Source organism: Oncorhynchus keta, chromosome 3, assembly GCF_023373465.1.
Source record: "Oncorhynchus keta strain PuntledgeMale-10-30-2019 chromosome 3, Oket_V2, whole genome shotgun sequence".
In the NCBI taxonomy this organism is placed as follows: Eukaryota; Metazoa; Chordata; class Actinopteri; order Salmoniformes; family Salmonidae; genus Oncorhynchus; species Oncorhynchus keta.
In genome coordinates this window covers 34,631,181-34,656,535 of record NC_068423.1, presented here as the reverse complement: position 1 = coordinate 34,656,535, position 25,355 = coordinate 34,631,181, and the positions used below count along the sequence as shown (strand labels likewise).

At 48.1% G+C, this 25,355-nt stretch overlaps 1 protein-coding gene across 1 annotated transcript in view; it reads left to right on the top strand.

The window, feature by feature from the left end:
* The window catches only part of LOC118363521 (signal-induced proliferation-associated 1-like protein 2), a 434,866-nt gene that overhangs the window by 304,992 nt on the left and 104,519 nt on the right, over positions 1-25,355 (top strand). The window contains exons 17-18 of the mRNA XM_052497073.1: positions 311-535; positions 17,929-18,070. Coding sequence (XP_052353033.1) covers positions 311-535; positions 17,929-18,070 — 367 coding nt within the window. The remainder of the gene's footprint in view (positions 1-310; positions 536-17,928; positions 18,071-25,355) is intronic.

Below are 25,355 nucleotides of genomic sequence, written 5' to 3'. Positions count from 1 at the left end.
ACCTACAGGGATGTGTCCTCATTCAGCTGTCTGTTAACCTACAGAGATGTGTCCTCATTCAGCTGTCTGTTAACCTACAGGGATGTGTCCTCATTCAGCTGTCTGTTAACCTACAGAGATGTGTCCTCATTCTGTCCTTTATATATGTTATCTATGATACAAAAAGTTCCAAATTGATCATGTGACCAGGCTGGTTGGCCATTGGGTGTCCTGTTGTTCTGTTGTTGCTGTCCATCCGGCCAGCAGTTCCCTTTTCTCACCAACACTTCTACACCCGTTTGACCTTCAACCCTTTTTTCTCTGGGTTCAGTGGGTCCCACCACAGTGGCAGTCCCCTCGCGCGGGGAGCCCGGTACTGTGTATCAGCTGACTCCTCCCGGGTCTACACATTCCCTCAGACCAGCTCAGGGGCAGGCCCTGGGCAAGGGGCAGGGCTAGAAGCCAGTGGACAGACACGCCCACTTCCTGGTTCCAAACGCCTGATGAAGACTGAAGACTCGCCCACTAACGAAGAGCCTGAACTGTTAGAGTGTGGGTGAGTGTGGGTGTGTGTGCGTGTGTGCGTGTGTGCGTGTGTGCGTGTGTGCGTGTGTGCGTGTGCTCGTGTGCGTGTGTGTGTGTTTGTGTGTGTGGGTGTGTGTGCGTGTGTGCGTGTGTGCGTGTGTGCGTGTGTGCGTGTGTGCGTGTGCTCGTGTGCGTGTGTGTGTGTTTGTGTGTGGATTTGTATACAATTGAAGTCTGACGTTTACATACACCTTAGCCAAATACATTTAAACTCCGTTTTTCACCACAATTCCTGACATTTAATCCTAGTAAAAATTCCCTGTCTTGGGTCAGATAGGATCAACACTTTATTATAAGAATGTGAAATGTCAGAATAATAGTAGAGAGAATGATTTATTTCAGCTTTTATTTCTTTCATCACATTCCCAGGGGGTCAGAAGTTTACATACACACAATTAGTATTTGGTAGCATTGCCAATAAATTGTTTAACTTGGGTCAACTGTTTCGGGTAGCCTTCCACAAGCTTCCCACAATAAGTTGGGTGAATTTTGGCCCATTCCTCCTGACAGAGCTGGTGGAAATGAGTCAGGTTTGTAGGCCTCCTTTCTCGCACACGCTTTTTCAGTTCTGCCCACAAATGTTCTATAGGTTTGAGGCCAGGGCTTTGTGATGGCCACTCCAATACCTTGACTTTGTTGTCCTTAAGCTATTTTGCCACAACTTTGGAAGTATGCTTGGGGTCATTGTCCATGTGGAAGACCCATTTGCAGAATCTCAAATATAAATATACATTTGATTTGTTTAACACTTTTTTTGGTTACTACTAAGGCAAAGGGTGGCTATTTGAAGAATCTCAAATATAAACTATACTTCGTTGGTTACTACATGATTCCATAAGTGTTATGTCATCATTTTGATGTCTTCACTATTATTCTACAATGTAGAGAATAGTAAAAAATAAAGAAAACCCTGGAATGAGTAGGTGTCCAAACTTTTGACTGGTAGTGTATGTGTGTGTGTGTGTGTGTGTGTGCGTGAGTTCGAGAGTGTGTGTGTGTGTGTGTGTGTGTGTGTGTGTGTGTGTGTGTGTGTGTGTGTGTGTGTGTGTGTGTGTGTGTGTGTGTGTGTGTACAGTATAAGTATGGGTCTAGTATAATACCCTGCTCAAAAAAATAAAGGGAACACTTAACAACACAATGTAACTCCAAGTCAATCACACTTCTGTGAAATCAAACTGTCCACTTAGGAAGCAACACTGATTGACAATAAATGTCACATGCTGTTGTGCAAATGGAATAGACAACAGGTGGAAATTATAGGCAATTAGCAAGACACCCCCAATAAAGGAGTGGTTCTGCAGGTGGGGACCACAGACCACTTCTCAGTTCCTATGCTTCCTGGCTGATGTTTTGGTCACTTTTGAATGCTGGCGGTGCTTTCACTCTAGTGGTAGCATGAGACGGAGTCTACAACCCACACAAGTGGCTCAGGTAGTGCAGCTCATCCAGGATGGAACATCAATGCTGAGAGGTTTGCTGTGTCTGTCAGCGTAGTGTCCAGAGCATGGAGGCGCTACCAGGAGACAGGCCAGTACATCAGGAGACGTGGAGGAGGCCATTGGAGGGCAACAACCCAGCAGCAGGACAGCTACCTCAGCCTTTGTGCAAGGAGGAGCAGGAGGAGCACTGCCAGAGCCCTGCAAAATGACCTCCAGCAGGCCACAAATGTGCATGTGTCTGCTCAAACGGTCAGAAACAGACTCCATGAGGGTGGTATGAGGGCCCGATGTCCACAGGTGGGGGTTGTGCTTACAGCCCAACACCGTGCAGGACGTTTGGTATTTGCCAGAGAACAAATTCGCCACTGGCTCCCTGTGCTCTCCACAGATGAAAGCAGGTTCACACTGAGCACATGACAGACGTGACAGAGTCTGGAGACGCCATGGAGAACGTTCTGCTGCCTGCAACATCCTCCAGCATGACCGGTTTGGCGGTGGGTCAGTCATGGTGTGGGGTGGCATTTCTTTGGGGGGGCCGCACAGCCCTCCATGTGCTCGCCAGAGGTAGCCTGACTGACTGAGATCCTCAGACCCCTTGTGAGACCATATGCTGGTGCGGTTGGCCCTGGGTTCCTCCTAATGCAAGACAATGATAGACCTCATGTGGCTGGAGTGTGTCAGCAGTTCCTGCAAGAGGAAGGCATAGATGCTATGGACTGGCACGCCCGTTCCCCAGACCTGAATCCAATTGAGCACATCTGGGATATCATGTCTTGCTCCATCCCATCCACGTTGCACCACAGACTGTCCAGGAGTTGGCGGATGCTTTAGTCCAGGTCTGGGAGGAGATCCCTCAGGAGACCATCCGCCACCTCATCAGGAGCATGCCCAGGCGTTGTAGGGAGGTCATACAGGCACGTGGAGGCCACACACACTACTGAGCCTCATTTTGACTTGTTTTAAGGACATTACATCAAAGTTGGATCAGCCTGTAGTGTGGTTTTCCACTTTAATTTTGAGTGTGACTCCAAATCCAGACCTCCATGGGTTGATACATTTGATTTCCATTGATACTTTTTGTGTGATTTTGTTGTCAGCACATTCAACTATGTAAAGAAAAAAGTATTAAATAAGAATATTTAATTCATTCAGATCTAGGATGTGTTATTTTAGTGTTCCCTTTATTTTTTAGGGGCATTGTAGTATAGTGCATTGTATTGCTGCTAGGGCAATCGTTACAGATCACGAGAGGTCAACTTTACCGAACAATAACCTTCCTCAGACATCAACTTTAACTAATTCATTCTCTCAGTCGAGCAGATTTACACAACCAGCCCTTATTTAACCATTCATCATCACATATAGCACCCTATTCCCTATCTAGTGCACTACTTTAGACCAGAGCCCTATATAGTACACTACTTTAGACCAGAGCCCTATATAGTGCACTACTTTAGACCAGAGCCCTATATAGTACACTACTTTAGACCAGAGCCCTATGGAACCCTGTTCCCTATATAGTGCACTACTTTAGACCAGAGTCCTATAGAACCCTATTCCCTATATAGTGCACTACTTTAGACCAGAGCCCTATGGAACCCTATTCCCTATATAGTGCACTACTTTAGAACAGAGCCCTATATAGTGCACTACTTTACAACAGAGCCCTATATAGTACACTACTTTAGACCAGGGCCCTATATAGTACACTACTTTAGACCAGGGCCCTATATAGTGCACTACTTTAGACCAGGGCCCTATATAGTGCACTACTTTAGACCAGGGCCCTATATAGTACACTACTTTAGACCAGGGCCCTGTATAGTACCCTATTTAGTGAACTACTTTAGACCAGGGCCCTGTATAGTACCCTATATAGTGCACTACTTTAGACCAGGGCCCTGTATAGTACCCATTTAGTGCACTACTTTAGACCAGGGCCCTGTATAGTACACTACTTTAGACCATGGGGGCCCTATATAGTGCACTACTTTAGACCAGGGCCCTATATACCAACTACTTTAGACCAGGGCCCTGTATAGTGCACTACTTTAGACCAGGGCCCTGTATAGTGCACTACTTTAGACCAGAGCCCTATATAGTGCACTACTTTAGACCAGAGCCCTATATAGTACACTACTTTAGACCAGGGCCCTATATAGTACACTACTTTAGACCAGAGCCCTATATAGTGCACTACTTTAGACCAGAGCCCTATATAGTGCACTACTTTAGACCAGAGCCCTATATAGTGCACTACTTTAGACCAGAGCCCTATATAGTGCACTACTTTAGACCAGAGCCCTATATAGTGCACTACTTTAGACCAGAGCCCTATATAGTGCACTACTTTAGACCAGAGCCCTATATAGTACACTACTTTAGACCAGAGCCCTGTGGGACTAGAGTGCCGTCTGGTCTGCAGCTTAAATCAACTCCATTCCGACCCAGACAGACCAGACAGACCAGACAGATGTGACAGACCAGGCAGACCAGACAGACCAAACAGACCTGACAGACCAGACAGACCAGACAGACCAGACAGACCAGGCAGACCAGACAGACCAGACAGACCAGACAGACCAGACAGACCAGACAGACCAGACAGACCAGGCAGACCAGACAGACCTGACAGACCTGACAGACCAGACAGACCAGACAGACCTGACAGACCAGACAGACCAGACAGACCAGACAGACCAGACAGACCAGACAGACCAGACAGACCAGACAGACCAGGCAGACCAGACAGACCTGACAGACCAGACAGACCTGACAGACCTGACAGACCAGACAGACCAGACAGACCAGACCAGACAGACCAGACAGACCAGACAGACCAGACAGACCAGACCAAGCAGACCTGACAGACCAGACAGACCAGACCAGACAGACCAGACACAGCCAGACAGACCAGACAGACCAGACAGACCAGGCAGACCAGACCAGGCAGACCTGACAGACCAGACAGACCAGACCTTACAGACCAGGCAGACCTGACAGACCAGACAGACCAGACCTTACACACCAGACAGACCAGACAGACCTGACAGACCAGACAGACCAGACAGACCAGACAGACAGAACAGACAGACCAGACAGACCAGGCAGACCAGACAGACCTGACAGACCAGACAGACCAGGCAGACCTGACAGACCAGACAGACCAGACAGACCAGGTTCTAGAGTAGCCAGCAGGGTCTACAGTAGCCAGCAGGGTCTACAGTAGCCAGCAGGGTCTGGTGTAGCCAGCGGGGTCTACAGTAGCCAGCAGGGTCTGAAGTAGCCAGCAGGGTCTGATGTAGCCAGCAGGGTCTACAGTAGCCAGCAGGGTCTACAGTAGCCAGCAGGGTCTATAGTAGCCAGCAGGGTCTACAGTAGCCGGCAGGGTCTGGTGTAGCCAGCAGGGTCTAGTGTAGCCGGCAGGGTCTTTAGTAGCCAGCAGGGTCTACAGTAGCCAGCAGGGTCTGATGCAGCCAGCAGGGTCTACAGTAGCCAGCAGGGTCTGATGTAGCCAGCAGGGTCTACAGTAGCCAGCAAGGTCTACAGTATCCAGCAGGGTCTACAGTAGCCAGCAGGGTCTGATGTAGCCGGCAGGGTCTGATGTAGCCGGCAGGATCTGATGTAGCCAACAGGGTCTGATGTAGCGAGCAGGGTCTACAGAAGCCAGCAGGGTCTACAGTAGCCAGCAGGGTCTGGTGTAGCCAGCAGGGTCTACAGTAGCCAGCAGGGTCTGATGTAGCCAGCAGGGTCTACAGTAGCCAGCAGGGTCTACAGTAGCCAGCAGGGTCTACAGTAGCCAGCAGGGTCTACAGTAGCCAGCAGGGTCTACTGTAGCCAGCAGGGTCTACAGTAGCCAGCAGGGTCTGGTGTAGCCAGCAGGGTCTACAGTAGCCAGCAGGGTCTGGTGTAGCCAGCAGGGTCTGGTGTAGCCAGCAGGGTCTACAGTAGCCAGCAGGGTCTGGTGTAGCCAGCAGGGTCTACAGTAGCCAGCAGGGTCTGGAGTAGCCAGCAGGGTCTACAGTAGCCAGCAGGGTCTACAGTAGCCAGCAGGGTCTGATGTAGCCAGCAGGGTCTACAGTAGCCAGCAGGGTCTGGAGTAGCCAGCAGGGTCTACAGTAGCCAGCAGGGTCTGATGTAGCCAGCAGGGTCTACAGTAGCCAGCAGGGTCTGCAGTAGCCAGCAGGGTCTGATGTAGCCAGCAGGGTCTACAGTAGCCAGCAGGGTCTGATGTAGCCAGCAGGGTCTAAAGTAGCCAGCAGGGTCTACAGTAGCCAGCAGGGTCTACAGTAGCCAGCAGGGTCTACAGTAGCCAGCAGGGTCTGCAGTAGCCAGCAGGGTCTACAGTAGCCAGCAGGGTCTACAGTAGCCAGCAGGGTCTGATGTAGCCAGCAGGGTCTATAGTAGCCAGCAGGGTCTACAGTAGCCAGCAGGGTCTACAGTAGCCAGCAGGGTCTGGAGTAGCCAGCAGGGTCTGATGTAGCCAGCAGGGTCTACAGTAGCCAGCAGGGTCTACAGTAGCCAGCAGGGTCTACAGTAGCCAGCAGGGTCTATAGTAGCCAGCAGGGTCTAGTGTAGCCAGCAGGGTCTGCAGTAGCCAGCAGGGTGTGATATAGCCAGCAGGGTCTAGTAGCCAGCAGGGTAGTGTAGCCAGCAGGGTCTAGTGTAGCCAGCAGGGTCTATAGTAGCCAGCAAGTAGTCAGGGTCTAGTGTATCCAGCAGGGTCTACAGTAGCCAGCAGGGTCTGCAGTAGCCAGCAGGGTGTGATATAGCCAGCAGGGTCTCGTGTAGCCAGCAGGGTCTCTAGTGTAGCCAGCAGGGTCTATAGTAGCGGGCAGGGTCTATAGTAGCCAGCAGGGTCTACAGTAGCCGGCAGGGTCTGGTGTAGCCAGCAGGGTCTAGTGTAGCCAGCAGGGTCTTTAGTAGCCAGCAGGGTCTACAGTAGCCAGCAGGGTCTGATGTAGCCAGCAGGGTCTAGCCACAGTAGCCAGCAGGGTCTGATGTAGCCAGCAGGGTCTACAGTAGCCAGCAGGGTCTACAGTAGCCAGCAGGGTCTAGTCCAGCAGGGTCTACAGTAGCCAGCAGGGTCTGATGTAGCCAGCAGGGTCTGATGTAGCCGGCAGGGTCTGATGTAGCCAGCAGGGTCTGATGTAGCCAGCAGGGTCTACAGTAGCCAGCAGGGTCTACAGTAGCCAGCAGGGTCTGATGTAGCCAGCAGGGTGTGATATAGCCAGCAGAGTCTGATGTAGCCAGCAGGGTCTACAGTAGCAGCAGGGTCCAGTAGCCAGCAGGGTCTACAGTAGCCAGCAGGGTCTACAGTAGCCAGCAGGTTCTACAGTAGCCAGCAGGGTCTAATGTAGCCAGCAGGGTCTACAAGTAGCCAGCAGGGTCTGATGTAGCCAGCAGGGTCTACAGTAGCCAGCAGGGTCTGATGTAGCCAGCAGGGTCTACAGTAGCCAGCAGGTTCTACAGTAGCCAGCAGGGTCTACAGTAGCCAGCAGGGTCTACAGTAGCCAGCAGGGTCTACAGTAGCCAGCAGGGTCTAGCCAGCAGGGTCAGTAGCCAGCAGGGTCTACAGTAGCCAGCAGGGTCTACAGTAGCCAGCAGGGTCTGGTGTAGCCAGCAGGGTCTACAGTAGCCAGCAGGGTCTGGAGTAGCCAGCAGGGTCTACAGTAGCCAGCAGGGTCTGATGTAGCCAGCAGGGTCTACAGTAGCCAGCAGGGTCTGCAGTAGCCAGCAGGGTCTGATGTAGCCAGCAGGGTCTACAGTAGCCAGCAGGGTCTGATGTAGCCAGCAGGGTCTACAGTAGCCAGCAGGGTCTACAGTAGCCAGCAGGGTCTACAGTAGCCAGCAGGGTCTACAGTAGCCAGCAGGGTCTACAGTAGCCAGCAGGGTCTACAGTAGCCAGCAGGGTCTACAGTAGCCAGCAGGGTCTGAAGTAGCCAGCAGGGTCTACAGTAGCCAGCAGGGTCTACAGTAGCCAGCAGGGTCTACAGTAGCCAGCAGGGTCTGACAGTAGCCAGCAGGGTCTACAGTAGCCAGCAGGGTCTATAGTAGCCAGCAGGGTCTGAAGTAGCCAGCAGGGTCTACAGTAGCCAGCAGGGTCTATAGTAGCCAGCAGGTTCTACAGTAGCTAGCAGGTTCTATAGTAGCCAGCAGGGTCTGATGTAGCCAGCAGGGTCTACAGTAGCCAGCAGGGTCTACAGTTGCCAGCAAGGTCTGCAGTAGCCAGCAGGGTGTGATATAGCCAGCAGGGTCTAGTGTAGCCAGCAGGGTCTAGTGTAGCCAGCAGGGTCTATAGTAGCCAGCAAGGTCTAGTGTATCCAGCAGGGTCTACAGTAGCCAGCAGGGTCTGCAGTAGCCAGCAGGGTGTGATATAGCCAGCAGGGTCTCGTGTAGCCAGCAGGGTCTAGTGTAGCCAGCAGGGTCTAAAGTAGCCAGCAGGGTCTATAGTAGCCAGCAGGGTCTAGTGTATCCAGCAGGGTCTACAGTAGCCAGCAGGTTCTACAGTAGCCAGCAGGGTCTATAGTAGCCAGCAGGGTCTACAGTAGCCAGCAGGGTCTGATGTAGCCAGCAGGGTCTGATGTAGCCAGCAGGGTCTACAGTAGCCAGCAGGGTCTACAGTAGCCAGCAGGGTCTACAGTAGCCAGCAGGGTCTACAGTAGCCAGCAGGGTCTACAGTAGCCAGCAGGGTCTATAGTAGCCAGCAGGGTCTATAGTAGCCAGCAGGGTCTACAGTAGCCAGCAGGGTCTACAGTAGCCAGCAGGGTCTATAGTAGCCAGCAGGGTCTATAGTAGCCAGCAGGGTCTACAGTAGCCAGCAGGGTCTACAGTAGCCAGCAGGGTCTATAGTAGCCAGCAGGGTCTACAGTAGCCAGCAGGGTCTACAGTAGCCAGCAGGGTCTACAGTAGCCAGCAGGGTCTACAGTAGCCAGCAGGGTCTGATGTAGCCAGCAGGGTCTGGTGTAGCCAGCAGGGTCTACAGTAGCCAGCAGGGTCTGGTGTAGCCAGCAGGGGGTCTACAGTAGCCAGCAGGGTCTACAGTAGCCAGCAGGGTCTGAGTAGCCAGCAGGGTCAGGGTGTAGCCAGCAGGGTCTACAGTAGCCAGCAGGGTCTGATGTAGCCAGCAGTGTCTACAGTAGCCAGCAGGGTCTACAGTAGCCAGCAGGGTCTAGTGTAGCCAGCAGGGTCTATAGTAGCCAGCAGGGTCTAGTGTATCCAGCAGGGTCTACAGTAGCCAGCAGGTTCTACAGTAGCCAGCAGGGTCTATAGTAGCCAGCAGGGTCTACAGTAGCCAGCAGGGTCTGATGTAGCCAGCAGGGTCTGATGTAGCCAGCAGGGTCTACAGTAGCCAGCAGGGTCTACAGTAGCCAGCAGGGTCTACAGTAGCCAGCAGGGTCTACAGTAGCCAGCAGGGTCTACAGTAGCCAGCAGGGTCTACAGTAGCCAGCAGGGTCTACAGTAGCCAGCAGGGTCTACAGTAGCCAGCAGGGTCTACAGTAGCCAGCAGGGTCTACAGTAGCCAGCAGGGTCTATAGTAGCCAGCAGGGTCTACAGTAGCCAGCAGGGTCTACAGTAGCCAGCAGGGTCTGCAGTAGCCAGCAGGGTCTACAGTAGCCAGCAGGGTCTACAGTAGCCAGCAGGGTCTACAGTAGCCAGCAGGGTCTACAGTAGCCAGCAGGGTCTGATGTAGCCAGCAGGGTCTACAGTAGCCAGCAGGGTCTACAGTAGCCAGCAGGGTCTGATGTAGCCAGCAGGGTCTACAGTAGCCAGCAGGGTCTACAGTAGCCAGCAGGGTCTACAGTAGCCAGCAGGGTCTGATGTAGCCAGCAGGGTCTGATGTAGCCAGCAGGGTCTGATGTAGCCAGCAGGGTCTACAGTAGCCAGCAGGGTCTACAGTAGCCAGCAGGGTCTACAGTAGCCAGCAGGGTCTACAGTAGCCAGCAGGGTCTGCAGTAGCCAGCAGGGTCTGAAGTAGCCAGCAGGGTCTGATGTAGCCAGCAGGGTCTACAGTAGCCAGCAGGGTCTGATGTAGCCAGCAGGGTCTACAGTAGCCAGCAGGGTCTACAGTAGCCAGCAGGGTCTACAGTAGCCAGCAGGGTCTACAGTAGCCAGCAGGGTCTACAGTAGCCAGCAGGGTCTACAGTAGCCAGCAGGGTCTACAGTAGCCAGCAGGGTCTGATGTAGCCAGCAGGGTCTACAGTAGCCAGCAGGGTCTACAGTCAGCAGGGTCTAAGTAGCCAGCAGGGTCTACAGTAGCCAGCAGGGTCTACAGTAGCCAGCAGGGTCTACAGTAGCCAGCAGGGTCCTGTAGTACTGTATTCAGCTAACTATGTAGCCAACAGGGTCTATCAGTAGCCACCAGTTTCTGTAGTAAACACCTGTTTCTGTAGTACTGTATTCAGCTAACTATGTCCCAACCGTATAGCCAACAGTTTCTACAGTAGCCACCAGTTTCTGTAGTAAACAGGTTTCTGTAGTAAACAGTAGCCAGCAGGGTTTCAGTAGCCAAACACCAACAGTTTCTGATGTAGCCACAGGTATCTACAGCCAAGGGTCTATGTCCAGCAACAGTACAGCCAACACCTGTTTCTGTAGTAGCCACCAGTTTCTATAGTAGCCAGCAGGGTCTTCTAGTAGTAAACACCAGGGTTTCTGCAGTAAACACCAGGGTCTACAGTAGCCACCTGTTTCAGTAGCCAGCAGTTTCTGTAGTAAACACAGGGTCTACTGTAGCCACAGGGTCTTCAGCCAAGGGTCTATGTCCCAACAGGGTCTACCAGTAGCCACCTGGGTCTGTAGTAAACAGGGTCCTGTAGCCTGCAGGGTCTAAGTAGCCAGCAGGGTTTCTGTAGTACTCTATTCAGCCAAGGGTCTATGTAGCCAGCAGGGTACACAGTAGCCACAGGGTTTCTGTAGTAAACACCTGTTTCTGTAGTAAACACCTGTTTCTGTAGTACTGTATTCAGCTAACTATGTAGCCAGCAGGGTACACCAGTAGCCACCTGTTTCTGTAGTAAACAGGGTCTTCAGTAGCCAGCAGGGTCTTCTGTAGTAGCCAGCAGGGTCTACAGTAGCCAGCAGGGTCTACAGTAGTCCCAAGGGTCGTAGTAGCCAGCAGGGTCTGTTTCAGCAGGGTCTAAGTAGCCACAGGGTCTGTTTCAGGGTCTAAAGCCAGCAGTTTCTGTAGTAGCCACACCTGTAGCCTGTAGTAAATAGCCTGTTTCTGTAGTAAACACCTGTTTCTGTAGGGTCTACAGTAGCCAGCAGGGTCTATGTCCCAAGGGTCTACAGTAACACAGGGTTTCTGTAGTAAACAGCCTGTTTCTGTAGTACTGCCATTCAGGGTCTAACTATGTCCCAACCGTATACCAACACCTGTTTCAGTAGCCAACAGGGTTTCTGTAGTAGCCACCTGTTTCTGTAGTAAACACCTGGGTCTGTAGTAAACAGGGTCTACTGTAGCCAGCAGGGTACTGTAGCCAGCTAACTATGTCCCAGCAGGGTCTACAGTAGCCAACACCTGTTTCTGTAGTAAACACCTGTTTCTGTAGCCAGCAGGGTTTCTGTAGTAAACACCAGGGTTTCTGTAGCCAGCAGGGTTTCTGTAGTAAAGCACCTGTTTCTGTAGTATTGTATTCAGCTAACTATGTCCCAACCGTATACCAACACCTGTTTCTGTAGTAAGCCACAGGGTTTCTGATAGTACTGTAGGGTCTACTATGTCCCAACCGTATAGCCAACACCTGTTTCTGTAGTAAACACCTGTTTCTGTAGTAAACCTGAAAAGGGAAGGTCTGTAGTAAACACCTGTTTCTGTAGTAAACACCTGTTTCTGTAGTACTGTATTCAGCTAACTATGTCCCAACCTAACCAACACCTGTTTCTGTAGTACTGTATTCAGCTAACTATGTCCCAACCGTACACCAACACCTGTTTCAGTTAGTACTGTATTCAGCTAACTATGTCCCAATAGGGTGTTACACCAACACCTGTTTTTATGGTAAACACCTGTTTCTGTAGTACAACATTTATTTTCTGTAGTAAACACCTGTTTCTATTAGGGTAAACACCTGTTGTCTTTTAGTAAACACCTGTTTCTGTAGTAAACACCTGTTTCTGTAGTAAACACCTGTTTCTGTAGTAAACACCTGTTTCTGTAGTAAACACCTGTTTCTGTAGTAAACACCTGTTTCTGTAGTAAACACCTGTTTCTGTAGTAAACACCTGTTTCTGTAGTAAACACCTGTTTCTGTAGTAAACACCTGTTTCTGTAGTAAACACCTGTTTCTGTAGTACTGTATTCAGCTAACTATGTCCCAACCGTACACCAACACCTGTTTCTGTAGTACTGTATTCAGCTTACTATGTCCCAACCGTACACCAACACCTATTTCTGTAGTACTGTATTCAGCTGTATTACTATGTCCTAACCGTATACCAACACCTGTTTCTGTAGTAAACACCTGTTTCTGTAGTAAACACCTGTTTCAGTAGTAAACACCTGTTTATAGTAAACACCTGTTTCTGTAGTAAACACCTGTTTCTGTAGTACTGTATTCAGCTAACTATGTCCCAACCGTATACCAACACCTGTTTCTGTAGTAAACACCTGTTTCTTTATAAACACCTGTTTCTGTAGTAAACACCTGTTTCTCCAGGTACAAGCTAAACACCTGTTTCTGTAGTGACTGTATTCGCCCTACTCTATGTCCAGTCTATCTACCCCAACACCTGTTTCTGTAGTAAACACCAGTTTCTCCAGTCCTTTCTCCCATGTCAGGTTTAAACACCTGTTTCATGTCAGGGTTAAACTCATCCTGTTCCTCTGTAGTAAACACCATGTTTCAGGTTTAAACCCATCCATTCCTAACTCCCATGTCCCAGGGTTAAACTCATCCACTTTTCTGTTCCCTTTCTGCTGTTAAACTTTTATTAATCCTGCTTCTCCAGAGGTTAAACTCATCCACTTCCTAGCTTTCCTCTTAAACTCATCCTGTCTGAGCGCTCCAGGTAGGTTTAACACCCCTTCCTCTTCCTCCAATCTCCATGTCAGGGTTAAACTCATCCACTTCCTCCTCTCTCCCATGTATGTGGTTAAACTCATCCACTCCTGTCTTCCAGTCTATCTACCCTCATCACAGGTTTAATGCCTTGCTCACTCCCAGTCTCCTTCAACTCCTTTCTCCCATGTCAGGTTTAAACTCATCCACTTCCTCCTCTCTCCCATGTCAGGGTTAAACTCATCCACTTCCTCCAATCTCCATGTCAGGGTTAAACTCATCCACTTCCTCCTCTCTCCATGTCAGGTTTAAACTCATCCACTTCCTCCTCTCTCCCATGTCAGGGTTAAACTCATCCACTTCCTCCAATCTCCATGTCAGGGTTAAACTCATCCACTTCCTCCTCTCTCCCATGTCAGGGTTAAACTCATCCACTTCCTCCTCTCTCCATGTCAGGTTTAAACCCATCCTCTTCCTCCAATCTCCATGTCAGGGTTAAACTCATCCACTTCCTCCTCTCTCCCATGTCAGGGTTAAACTCATCCACTTCCTCCTCTCTCCATGTCAGGGTTAAACTCATCCACTTCCTCCTCTCTCCATGTCAGGGTTAAACTCATCCACTTCCTCCTCTCTCCATGTCAGGTTTAAACTCATCCACTTCCTCCTCTCTCCATGTCAGGGTTAAACTCATCCACTTCCTCCTCTCTCCATGTCAGGTTTAAACTCATCCACTTCCTCCTCTCTCCATGTCAGGGTTAAACTCATCCACTTCCTCCTCTCTCCATGTCAGGGTTAAACTCATCCACTTCCTCCAATCTCCATGTCAGGTTTAAACTCATCCACTTCCTCCAATCTCCCATGTCAGGTTTAAACTCATCCTCTTCCTCCTCTCTCCATGTCAGGTTTAAACTCATCCTCTTCCTCCAATCTCCCATGTCAGGTTTAAACTCATCCACTTCCTCCAATCTCCCATGTCAGGTTTAAACTCATCCCCTTCCTCCTCTCTCCATGTCAGGTTTAAACTCATCCTCTTCCTCCTCTCTCCCATGTCAGGTTTAAACTCATCCACTTCCTCCTCTCTCCATGTCAGGTTTAAACTCATCCACTTCCTCCTCTATCCCATGTCAGGTTTAAACTCATCCACTTCCTCCTCTCTCCATGTCAGGGTTAAACTCATCCACTTCCTCCTCTCTCCATGTCAGGGTTAAACTCATCCACTTCCTCCTCTCTCCATGTCAGGTTTAAACCCATCCTCTTCCTCCAATCTCCATGTCAGGTTTAAACTCATCCTCTTCCTCCTCTCTCCCATGTCAGGGTTAAACTCATCCACTTCCTCCTCTCTCCCATGTCAGGTTTAAACTCATCCACTTCCTCCTCTCTCCCATGTCAGGTTTAAACTCATCCTCTTCCTCCTCTCTCCCATGTCAGGTTTAAACTCATCCACTTCCTCCTCTCTCCCATGTCAGGTTTAAACTCATCCACTTCCTCCTCTCTCCCATGTCAGGGTTAAACTCATCCACTTCCTCCTCTCTCCCATGTCAGGTTTAAACTCATCCTCTTCCTCCTCTCTCCCATGTCAGATTTAAACCCATCCTCTTCCTCCTCTCTCCATGTCAGGTTTAAACTCATCCTCTTCCTCCTCTCTCCCATGTCAGATTTAAACCCATCCTCTCCCTCCTCTCTCCATGTCAGGTTTAAACTCATCCTCTTCCTCCTCTCTCCCATGTCAGATTTAAACCCATCCTCTTCCTCCTCTCTCCATGTCAGGGTTAAACTCATCCACTTCCTCCTCTCTCCCATGTCAGGTTTAAACCCATCCTCTTCCTCCTCTCTCCCATGTCAGGTTTAAACCCATCCTCTTCCTCCTCTCTCCCATGTCAGGTTTTAACCCATCCACCTTCCTCCTCTCTCCATGTCAGATTTAAGTCCATCCACCTTCTACCGATCCTCCGGGCCCACTACTCCCTCCGGGCCCCCCACTCCCTCCGGGCCCCCCACTCCCTCCGGGCCCCCCACTCCCTCCCCTCCTTTTCCTGTGGCCCTCTCTCTGCCCCAGACCAAAGTGCCCAGTGCTCTGGTTCCCATGTGGGCCGTGATGCAGGGAGTTGAGAGTCCTGCCATGCGTCAGTGGTTGTGACATTCCTGCATAATGTGTCACTCTTCCTAAACGTTCCCCCTTACTCCCCCTCACTCCCCCTTCCCCCTCTAAACTCCCCCTCACTCTCCCTTCCCCCTCCCTTCCCCTTACTCCCCCTCTACCTTCCCCCTCACTCCCCATCTACCTTCCTTCCTCCCCATCTACCTTCCCCCTCCCCCTCTACTCCCCATCTACCTTCTCCCCTCTACTCTCCCCCTCTACCATCCCCCTCACTCCCCCTCTACCTTCCCCCTCACTCCCCATCTACCTTCCCCCTCACTCCCCATCTACCTTTCCCCTCACTCCCCATCTACCTTCCCCCTCACTCCCCCATATACCTTCCCCCTCCCCCCCTACTCCCCATCTCCCCCTCTATTTTCCCCCTCACTCCCCTCTACCTTCCCCTCACTCCCCCTCTACCTTCCCCTCACTTCCCCCCCCATCTAAACCTTTCCCTCACTCCCCCTATACCTTCCCCCTCACTACCCCTCTACCTTCCCCCTCATTACCCTTCTACCTACCCCCCTTCACTACCCTTCACCCCCTATATCTTCCCCCTATTTTACCTACCCCCCTTCCACTACTCCCCCCTACCTCCCCCTCCTTCCCTAAACCTTCTCCCTCACTCCCCTACCTTCCCCCTCACTTCCCCTCTACCTTCCCCCCTCCTACCTACCCCTTCACTACCCCTACCTACCCCCTCACTCCCCCTCACTTCCCCTCTACCTTCCTCCTCACTCTACCCCTCTACTCCCCCCTTCCCCCTCACTTCCCCTCTACCTTCCCCCTCACTCCCCCTCTACCTTTCCTTCCCCACACTTCCCCTCTACCCCTCTACCTTCCTCACTTCCCCTCTACCTTCCTCCTCACTCCCCCTCTACCTACCCCCTCACTCTCCATAAACCTTCCCCCTCACTCTTCCCCCTCACTAATCCTCTACCTTCCCCCTAACTCCCCTCTACCTTCCCCCTCACTCTTCCCTCCCCTCACTAATCCTCTACCTTCCCCCTAACTCCCCCTCTACCTTCCCCCTCATTACCCTTCTCCCTTCCTCCTCACTCCCCCTCTACCTACCCCCTCACTCTCCATAAACCTTCCCCCTCACTCTTCCCTCCCCCTCACTCCCCATATAGCTTCCCCCTAACTCCCCTCTACCTTCCCCATCCCTTCCCCTCTACCTTCCCCCTCACTACCCCTCTACCTTCCCCCTCATTACCCTTCACCCTTCCTCCTCACTCCCCCTCTACCTTCCCCATCACTTCCCCTCTCCCTTCCTCCTCACTCCCCCTCTACCTTCCCCCTCACTTCCCCTCTACCTTCCCCCTCACTACCCCTCTACCTTCCTCCTCACTCCCCCTCTACCTACCCCCTCACTCTCCATAAACCTTCCCCCTCTCTCTTCCCTCCCCCTCACTAATCCTCTACCTTCCCCCTAACTCCCCCTCTACCTTCCCCCTCATTATCCTTCTCCCTTCCTCCTCACTCCCCCTCTACCTTCCCCATCACTCCCCCTCTCTCTTCCCCCTCATTACCTGTCTCCCTTCCCCCTCACTCCCCTCTACCTTCCCCCTCACTCCCACTCTCTCTTCCCCCTCACTCTAAGTTCCCCCTCACTCCCCCTCTACCTCATGCCGTTCCCCCCTCAACACCGGCATGACTCCAACCCTGTGTTCTGACTCCAACCCTGTGGTCTGACTCCAACCCTGTGGTCTGACTCCAACCCTGTGGTCTGACTCCAACCCTTTGGTCTGACTCCAACCCTTTAGTCTGACTCCAACCATGTGGTCTGATTCCAACCGTGGTTGGATTCTGTGGCCTTACCTCTCTGTGGTCTCACTCCAACTCTGTGTTCTGACTCCAACTATGTGGTCTGACTCCAACACTGTGGTCTGAGTCCAACCCTGTGGTCTGACTCCAACTCTGTGGTCTGACTCCAACTCTGTGGTCTGACTCCAACCCTGTGGTCTGACTCCAACCCTGTGGTCTGACTCCAACCCTGTGGTCTGACTCCAACCTGTGGTCTGACTCCAACCCTGTGGTCTGACTCCAACCCTGTGGTCTGACTCCAACCCTGTGGTCTGACTCCAACCCTGTGGTCTGACTCCAACCCTTTGGTCTGACTCCAACCCTGTGGTCTGACTCCAACCCTGTGGTCTGACTCCAAACCTGTGGTCTGACTCCAACCCTGTGGTCTGACTCCAACCCTGTGGTCTGACTCCAACCCTGTGGTCTGACTCCAACCCTGTGGTCTGACTCCAACCCTGTGGTCTGACTCCAACCCTGTGGTCTGACCTCTCTGTCTGCTCCTGCTGCCTGCATGTTTCTGTGTTTATGTACTACTCTACTGTACTGTAACCACAATAAAATATTATTCCCCCTTTCTTTTTGTCTCTGTGTCATAAAACCCTTTTGTCCCTCCCTACTCCCGGTTGTCCCCTGACTTGGCTTCTTCCTTCACAGCATGCATTTCTCCCTTTCCTAATCCCACACCTCTCCTCCCACTGACAAATATCTTCAGCATGATTCAGAAAAACACCTGGTGGTGTTGCCATGCTAAGATGTTGCCTGTTGCTGCCCTTGAAGAACCTCATTGGTACTGACCAACAGTTTTGTATAAACAGCTGGCTACCCCTCGGATCTTTTCTCTCTTTGACCAAAGCTGCGTTGTCTAAAGGCCATCCTCCACTCCCTCATTCCCTCTCCCACTCCTTCCTGTCTCTTAAACAGGGTTTTCCTGGCTGGTCTCTGACCAGACTTTCTGTTCTGTCCTGTGTGTCTCTTGCAGGCAGTTGTACCTCCAGGAGGCAGCATGTCACCAGGCAGCAGATAGGGAGATAGAGGCCAAGGCCCTGGAGAAGCTGTCTAAAGAAGAGTACCTAAAGATGATGCTGGAGGACAGTGGCCCAGGGGAGGACGGACGGAGGAAGGTGAGATGGTATACCTATACACTAACCAAATAAAAAATATCACTATGTAAAGCCCTGAATCAACCTAGAAGGTCATAGGAAGTCCGAATTTCTCGTTGGTGTTGATTCAGGACGTCCATTTCGTAATGGGAAGTCCTTATGGATATGCCATGGACACTGTCAACTTGCAGAATAGCATGTTCACACTGACAATAGAGCACATGTGTAATGGACACTGTCCAATTGCAATATATTGGCAATGGACACTGTCCAACTGCAGTATAACATGTTAAGACTGGCAATGTATTATGTGTATTGGACACTGTCCATTAGCAATACATTACAATGGGCATTTACCATCACGAATTGGACATTCTGTTATATATTGCTGAAATCCGTTGTCACCAAAGCCCCATATACTTCCCACCACTGCGACATGTACGCTCCCATTGGTTGGCCCTCACTACATATTCGTCGCCTGACCCAGTGGCTCCAGGTCATCTATAAGTCTTTGCTAGGTAAAGCCCCACCATATCTCAGCTCACTGGTCACCATAGCAACACCCACCCATAGCACACGCTCCAGCAGGTATATCTCACTGGTCATCCCCAAAGCAAACGCTTACTTTGGTCGCCTTTCCTTCCAGTTCTCTGTTGCCAATGACTGGAACTAATTGCAAAAACCACTGAAGCTGGAGTCTCATATCTCCCTCACTAACTTTAAGCATCAGCTGTCAGAGAAGCTTACCAATCACTGTACTGGTACACAGCCCATCTGTAAATAGCCCACCCTACTACCTCATCCTCATATGGCTATTTATCCTCTTGCTCTTTTGCACCCCAATATCTCTACTTGCACATCATCATCTATCACTCCAGTATTAATGCTAAATTGTAATTATTTCGCCTCCATGGCCTATTTATTGCCTACCTCCCTACTCTTCAACATTTGCACACACTTTACATAAATGTTTATATTGTGTTATTGACTGTATATCTATTCCTTGTGTAAATGAGAACATGTTCTCAACTGGCCTACCTGGTTAAATAAAGGGTTATATATATAAATACCTGGTTAAATAAAGGGTTATATATATAAATACCTGGTTAAATAAAGGGTTATATATATAAATACCTGGTTAAATAAAGGGTTATATATATAAATACCTGGTTAAATAAAGGGTTATATATATAAATACCTGGTTAAATAAAGGGTTATATATATAAATACCTGGTTAAATAAAGGGTTATATATATAAATACCTGGTTAAATAAAGGTGAAAAAATATATAAATAAAAAAACAAGAGGGCCTCATTGAAATTGCAACAAGCGGTTCTGTGAAATTTGAATTTAATCAGAAGCCACTGCCAGATTTCTGGATAGGGCTGCGCTCAGAGTATCCTGCCTTGGCAAATCACTCTGTTAAGACACTGATGCCCTTTGCAATGACGTACCTATGTGAGAGTGGATTCTCGCCCCTCAGTAGCATGACAACTAAGTACAGGCCACTGTGTGTGGGAAATTAGTTAAGGTATAGGGGGCAGCATTTTCACTTTTGGATAAATAGCGTAACCAATTTCAACTTCCTGCTACTCATGCCAAGAATATAAGATATGCATATTATTAGTAGATTTGGATAGAAAACACTCTGAAGTTTCTAAAACTGTTTGAATCATGTCTGTGAGTATAACAGAACTTATGGGGCAGACAAAACCCCGAGGACTAACCGTTCAGAATTTTATTTTTGAGGTCTCAGTGATCTCAGTGATTTCTCATTGGGAAATTATATTTCTTAGGATCTTATTTTCAGTTCCTACCGCTTCCACTGGATGTCATCAGTCTTTAGAATTTGGTTGAGGTTATTAATTTGTGCAATGAAGAAGTAGGGCCATCTAGGAACTGCGTAACACTCTTGAGTTGCGCAAGACTTGAAAAGTAGCTTTGTTTTGTTGTCTTCCTGTATTGAACACAGATAGACCCGTCTTCAATTTGATCGATTATTAACGTTTAAAAATACCTAAAGTTGTATTACAAAAGTAGTTTCAAATGTTTTGGCAAAGTTTACAGGGAACTTTTGAAATATTTTGTAGTGACGTTGCGCAATTTGGAAGCTGTTTTCTTCTGGATCAAACACGCCAACTAAATTGACATTTTGGATATATATGGACGGAATGAATCGAACAAAAGGACCAATTGTGATGTTGGAGTGCCAAAAAAAGAAGCTCGTCAAAGGTAAGGCATGATTTAAGGCATGAAATATGCTACCCTCTTTGTTTACTGTTGTGCTATCATCAGGTAATAGCTTCTTATGCTTTCGCCGAAAAGCCTAAAAAAAAATCTGACATGTTGGCTGGATTCACAACGAGTGTAGCTTTAATTGAGTATCTTACATGTGTGATTTAATGAAAGTTAGATTTTTATATAATTTTATTTGAATTTGCCGCGCTGTATTTTCCCTGTCTTTTGGCCAAGTGGGACGCAAGCGTCCATATACCATAAGAAGTTTTAAGACTGAGACTCTCTCCAATACAACCCAACATTGCAGAGTTCTGTGCATCCTTTCAATCACACCCTTCTCATTAACCTGTGGTGAGTTATTCACAATTTTCAATGAACAAATAAGGTTTCATATGTAAGATAGTTAAAAAAATATATATATATCTTGATTATTATTACATTTGCATGATGGGCTACACCTGCTACAGTACTACCGTACTACTATACTACACCTGCTACAGTACTACCGTACTACAATACTACACCTGCTACAGTACTACACCTGCTGCAGTACTACCGTACTACAGTACTACTGTACTACAATACTACACCTGCTACAGTACTACCGTACTACAATACTACACCTGCTACAGTACTACCGTACTACACCTGCTACAGTACTATAGAACAACACCTGCTACAGTACTACAATACTACACCAGCTACAGTACTAGAGTTCTACAGTACTACACGTGCCGCAGTACTACTGTACTACAGTACTACACCTGCTACAGTACTACAGTACTACAGTACTATACCTGCTACAGTACTACAGCACTACATCTGCTACAGTACTACAGTACAACAGTACTACACCTGCTACAGTACTACAGTACTACCGTACTACACCTGCTACAGTACTACCATTCTACAGTACTACACCTGCTACAGTACTACAGTACTACACCTGCTATAGTACTACCGTACTACAGTACTACACCTGCTACAGTACTATAGTACTACACCTGCTACAGTACTACAATACTACCCCAGCTACAGTACTAGAGTTCTACAGTACTACACCTGCTACAGTCCTACCATACTGCAGTACTACACCTGCTACAGTACTACTGTACCACAGTACTACACCTGCTCACCTGCTACAGTATTACAGTACTACACCTGCTACAGTACTACACCTGCTACAGTACTATAGTACTACACCTGCTACAGTACTAGAACTACACCTGCCACAGTACTACAGTACTACAGTACTACACCTGCTACAGTGCTACAGTACTATACCTGCTACACTACTACAGCACTACTTCTGCTACAGTACTACATCTGCTCACCTGCTACAGTACTACACCTGCTACAGTACTACAGTACTACAACTGCTACAGTACTACAGTACTACACCTGCTACAGTACTACAGTACTACACCTGCTATAGAAGCACAAGCATTTCGCTACACTCGCATTAACATCTGCTAACCATGTGTATGTGACAAATAAAATTTGATTTGATTATAGTGTTACAGTACTTCAGTATTACACCTGCTACAGTACTACAGTACTACACCTGCTATAGTACTATAGTACTACACCTGCTACAGTCCTACCATACTGCAGTACTACACCTGCTACAGTACTACTGTACCACAGTACTACACCTGCTCACCTGCTACAGTATTACAGTACTACACCTGCTACAGTACTATAGTACTACACCTGCTACAGTACTATAGAACAACACCTGCTACAGTACTACAGTACTACACCTGCTACAGTACTAGAGTTCTACAGTACTACACCTGCCACAGTACTACAGTACTACACCTGCTACAGTACTACCGTACTACAGTACTACAGTACTATACCTGCTACAGTACTACAGCACTACATCTGCTACAGTACTATAGTACTACACCTGCTACAGTACTGCAGTACTACAGTACTACACCTGCTACAGTACTACTGTACTACAACTGCTACAGTACTACAGTACTACACCTGCTACAGTACACCTGCTACAGTACACCTGCTCACCTGCTACAGTACTACAGTACTACACCTGCTACAGTACTACAGTACTACACCTGCTACAGTACTACAGTACTACAACTGCTACAGTACTACAGTACTACACCTGCTACAGTACTACAGTACTACACCTGCTATAGAAGCACAAGCATTTCGCTACACTCGCATTAACATCTACTAACCATGTGTATGTGACAAATAAAATTTGATTTGATTATAGTGTTACAGTACTTCAGTATTACACCTGCTACAGTACTACAGTACTACACCTGCTATAGTGTTACATTACTTCAGTATTACACCTGCTACAGTGCTACAGTACTTCAGTATTACACCTGCTACAGTCCTACAGTACTACAGTACTACACCTGCTACAGTACTACAGTACTACACCTGCTACAGTACTACAGTATTACACCTGCTACATTGCTACAGTACTTCAGTATTACACCTGCTACAGTCCTACAGTACTACAGTACTACACCTGCTATAGTGTTACAGTACTACAGTACTACAGTACTACACCTGTTACAGTACCACAGTGCTAAAGTACTACAGTACTACACATGTTACAGTTGTGAAGACACAGCATCTTGTTTACATTCTTTATTGTAAGCACAATGTCATCATCAATTGTATCGACCTTTCCAATTACTTTTAGAGTTTGGGATTTACAAGTGTGGGCTTTTAATTTGTAGTTACATTGTTTAAGTTTCAACGTGCAGACATTTTGTATCTTTAAAATGTGTTTTTATGTAGAATGCTCCATTTTTGACCAGTTGTAATTGTAAGTAGGCCTAATAACGCCTCATAGCCTAAGTTGTGTTATGTAGGTCTAGGCTCCAAATAAACAGACTCCAATTAACCCTCTTGTTGTTTGTAAAGTCAAATTAAAATGAAAGGTTTACTGTTGAAATGAATTGCTCGACTGGTGTAGGTTTTCTCCATCTGTTGGTGTGCAACACTTGCATAACAAGTTAGCTATATTTCCAGCACCAGGCACTGTTCCCCTCCTATTGATTATTGATCATTTACCCTTTATTTAACTAGGCAAGTCAGGTAAGAACAAATTCTTATTTACAATGACGGCCTACACCGGCCAAATCCGGATGACGCTGGGGCCAATTGTACGCGGCCTTATGGCACTCCCAATCACGGTCGGATGTGATACAGCCTGAATTCGAACCAAGGACTGTAGTAAAGCCTCTTGCACCGAGATGCAGTGCCTTAGATCGCTGCACCCCTCAGGATTCATGACCACTGTATATATATTTTTTCAGAACATTAACCGTGTGTAGGTAGAAACATTTGGAGAGGGGGGTTCACACCTAGCTCAGGTTGGGGGATGGGTTCACCTCTTCACACTTAGCTCGGCTATTAGACAATTCTTTAGAAAAGGTGGAATAGTCTGTTGTTCAGCTAATAGCCCATCCTGCTACGCTAGTAAAGGTTGAATAGTATATTGTTCAGATAATAGCCCATCCTGCTACGCTAGTAAAGGTTGAATAGTATATTGTTCAGATAATAGCCCATCCTGCTACGCTAGTAAAGGTTGAAAGTCTATTGTTCAGCTAATAGCCCATCCTGCTACGCTAGTAAAGGATGAATAGTATATTGTTCAGCTAATAGCCCATCCTGCTATGCTAGTAAAGGTTGAATAGTATATTGTTCAGCTAATAGCCCATCCTGCTACGCTAGTAAAGGATGAATAGTCTATTGTTCAGCTAATAGCCCATCCTGCTACGCTAGTAAAGGTTGAATAGTCTATTGTTCAGCTAATAGCCCATCCTGCTACGCTAGTAAAGATTGAATAGTATATTGTTCAGATAATAGCCCATCCTGCTACGCTAGTAAAGGTTGAATAGTATATTGTTCAGCTAATAGCCCATCCTGCTACGCTAGTAAAGGATGAATAGTATATTGTTCAGCTAATAGCCCATCCTGCTACGCTAGTAAAGGTTGAATAGTATATTGTTCAGCTAATAGCCCATCCTGCTACGCTAGTAAAGGATGAATAGTCTATTGTTCAGCTAATAGCCCATCCTGCTACGCTAGTAAAGGATGAATAGTATATTGTTCAGCTAATAGCCCATCCTGCTACGCTAGTAAAGGTTGAATAGTCTATTGTTCAGCTAATAGCCCATCCTGCTACGCTAGTAAAGGTTGAATAGTCTATTGTTCAGCTAATAGCCCATCCTGCTACGCTAGTAAAGGTTGAATAGTATATTGTTCAGCTAATAGCCCATCCTGCTACGCTAGTAAAGGTTGAATAGTATATTATTCAGCTAATAGCCCATCCTGCTACGCTGGTGAAAAACTAATAATAACACTTTTTCCCTTTTCCACATTAAAGATTCCAATAGATAAAGTGTTTTTAGCCACAATCGGCCACAACCCCAATTAATACATTTGGCAACAGCATGCTGGACTTTGGCCTAGAATGTTGAGGCTTCAGAACCTGCTCCCTGCTTGTTTCATTACATTATTATGCCGGTCTCAGAGCAAATAGACTGGATTGTTACTCCCATCTCTTTCCTCGCTCTTTTCCACACGCCATTCATGCCAGCACGCTTGTGAGGATGTACTGTTTTTTATTCTCTATATATGAATTACAAATCATCCTTTACTTATATCATGTTTCTAGTCTATTGCATAGTTACAATGTGTAGTCATTGATGTCCCAGGAGCAGGAGTGGTAAACATTGTTGAAGTGTATAATTGTAATACATACATGAAAACACAGCAGCATTCACAGAAGGGAGTTTGATACACCTGGTATTGGATATGACTGTAAAATAATGGAGTTTGATACACCTGGTATTGGATATGACTGTAAAGTAATGGAGTTTGATACACCTGGTATTGGATATGACTGTAAAGTAATGGAGTTTGATACACCTGGTATTGGATATGACTGTAAAGTAATGGAGTTTGATACACCTGGTATTGGATATGACTGTAAAGTAATGGAGTCTGATACACCTGGTATTGGATATGACTGTAAAGTAATGGAGTTTGATACACCTGGTATTGGATATGACTG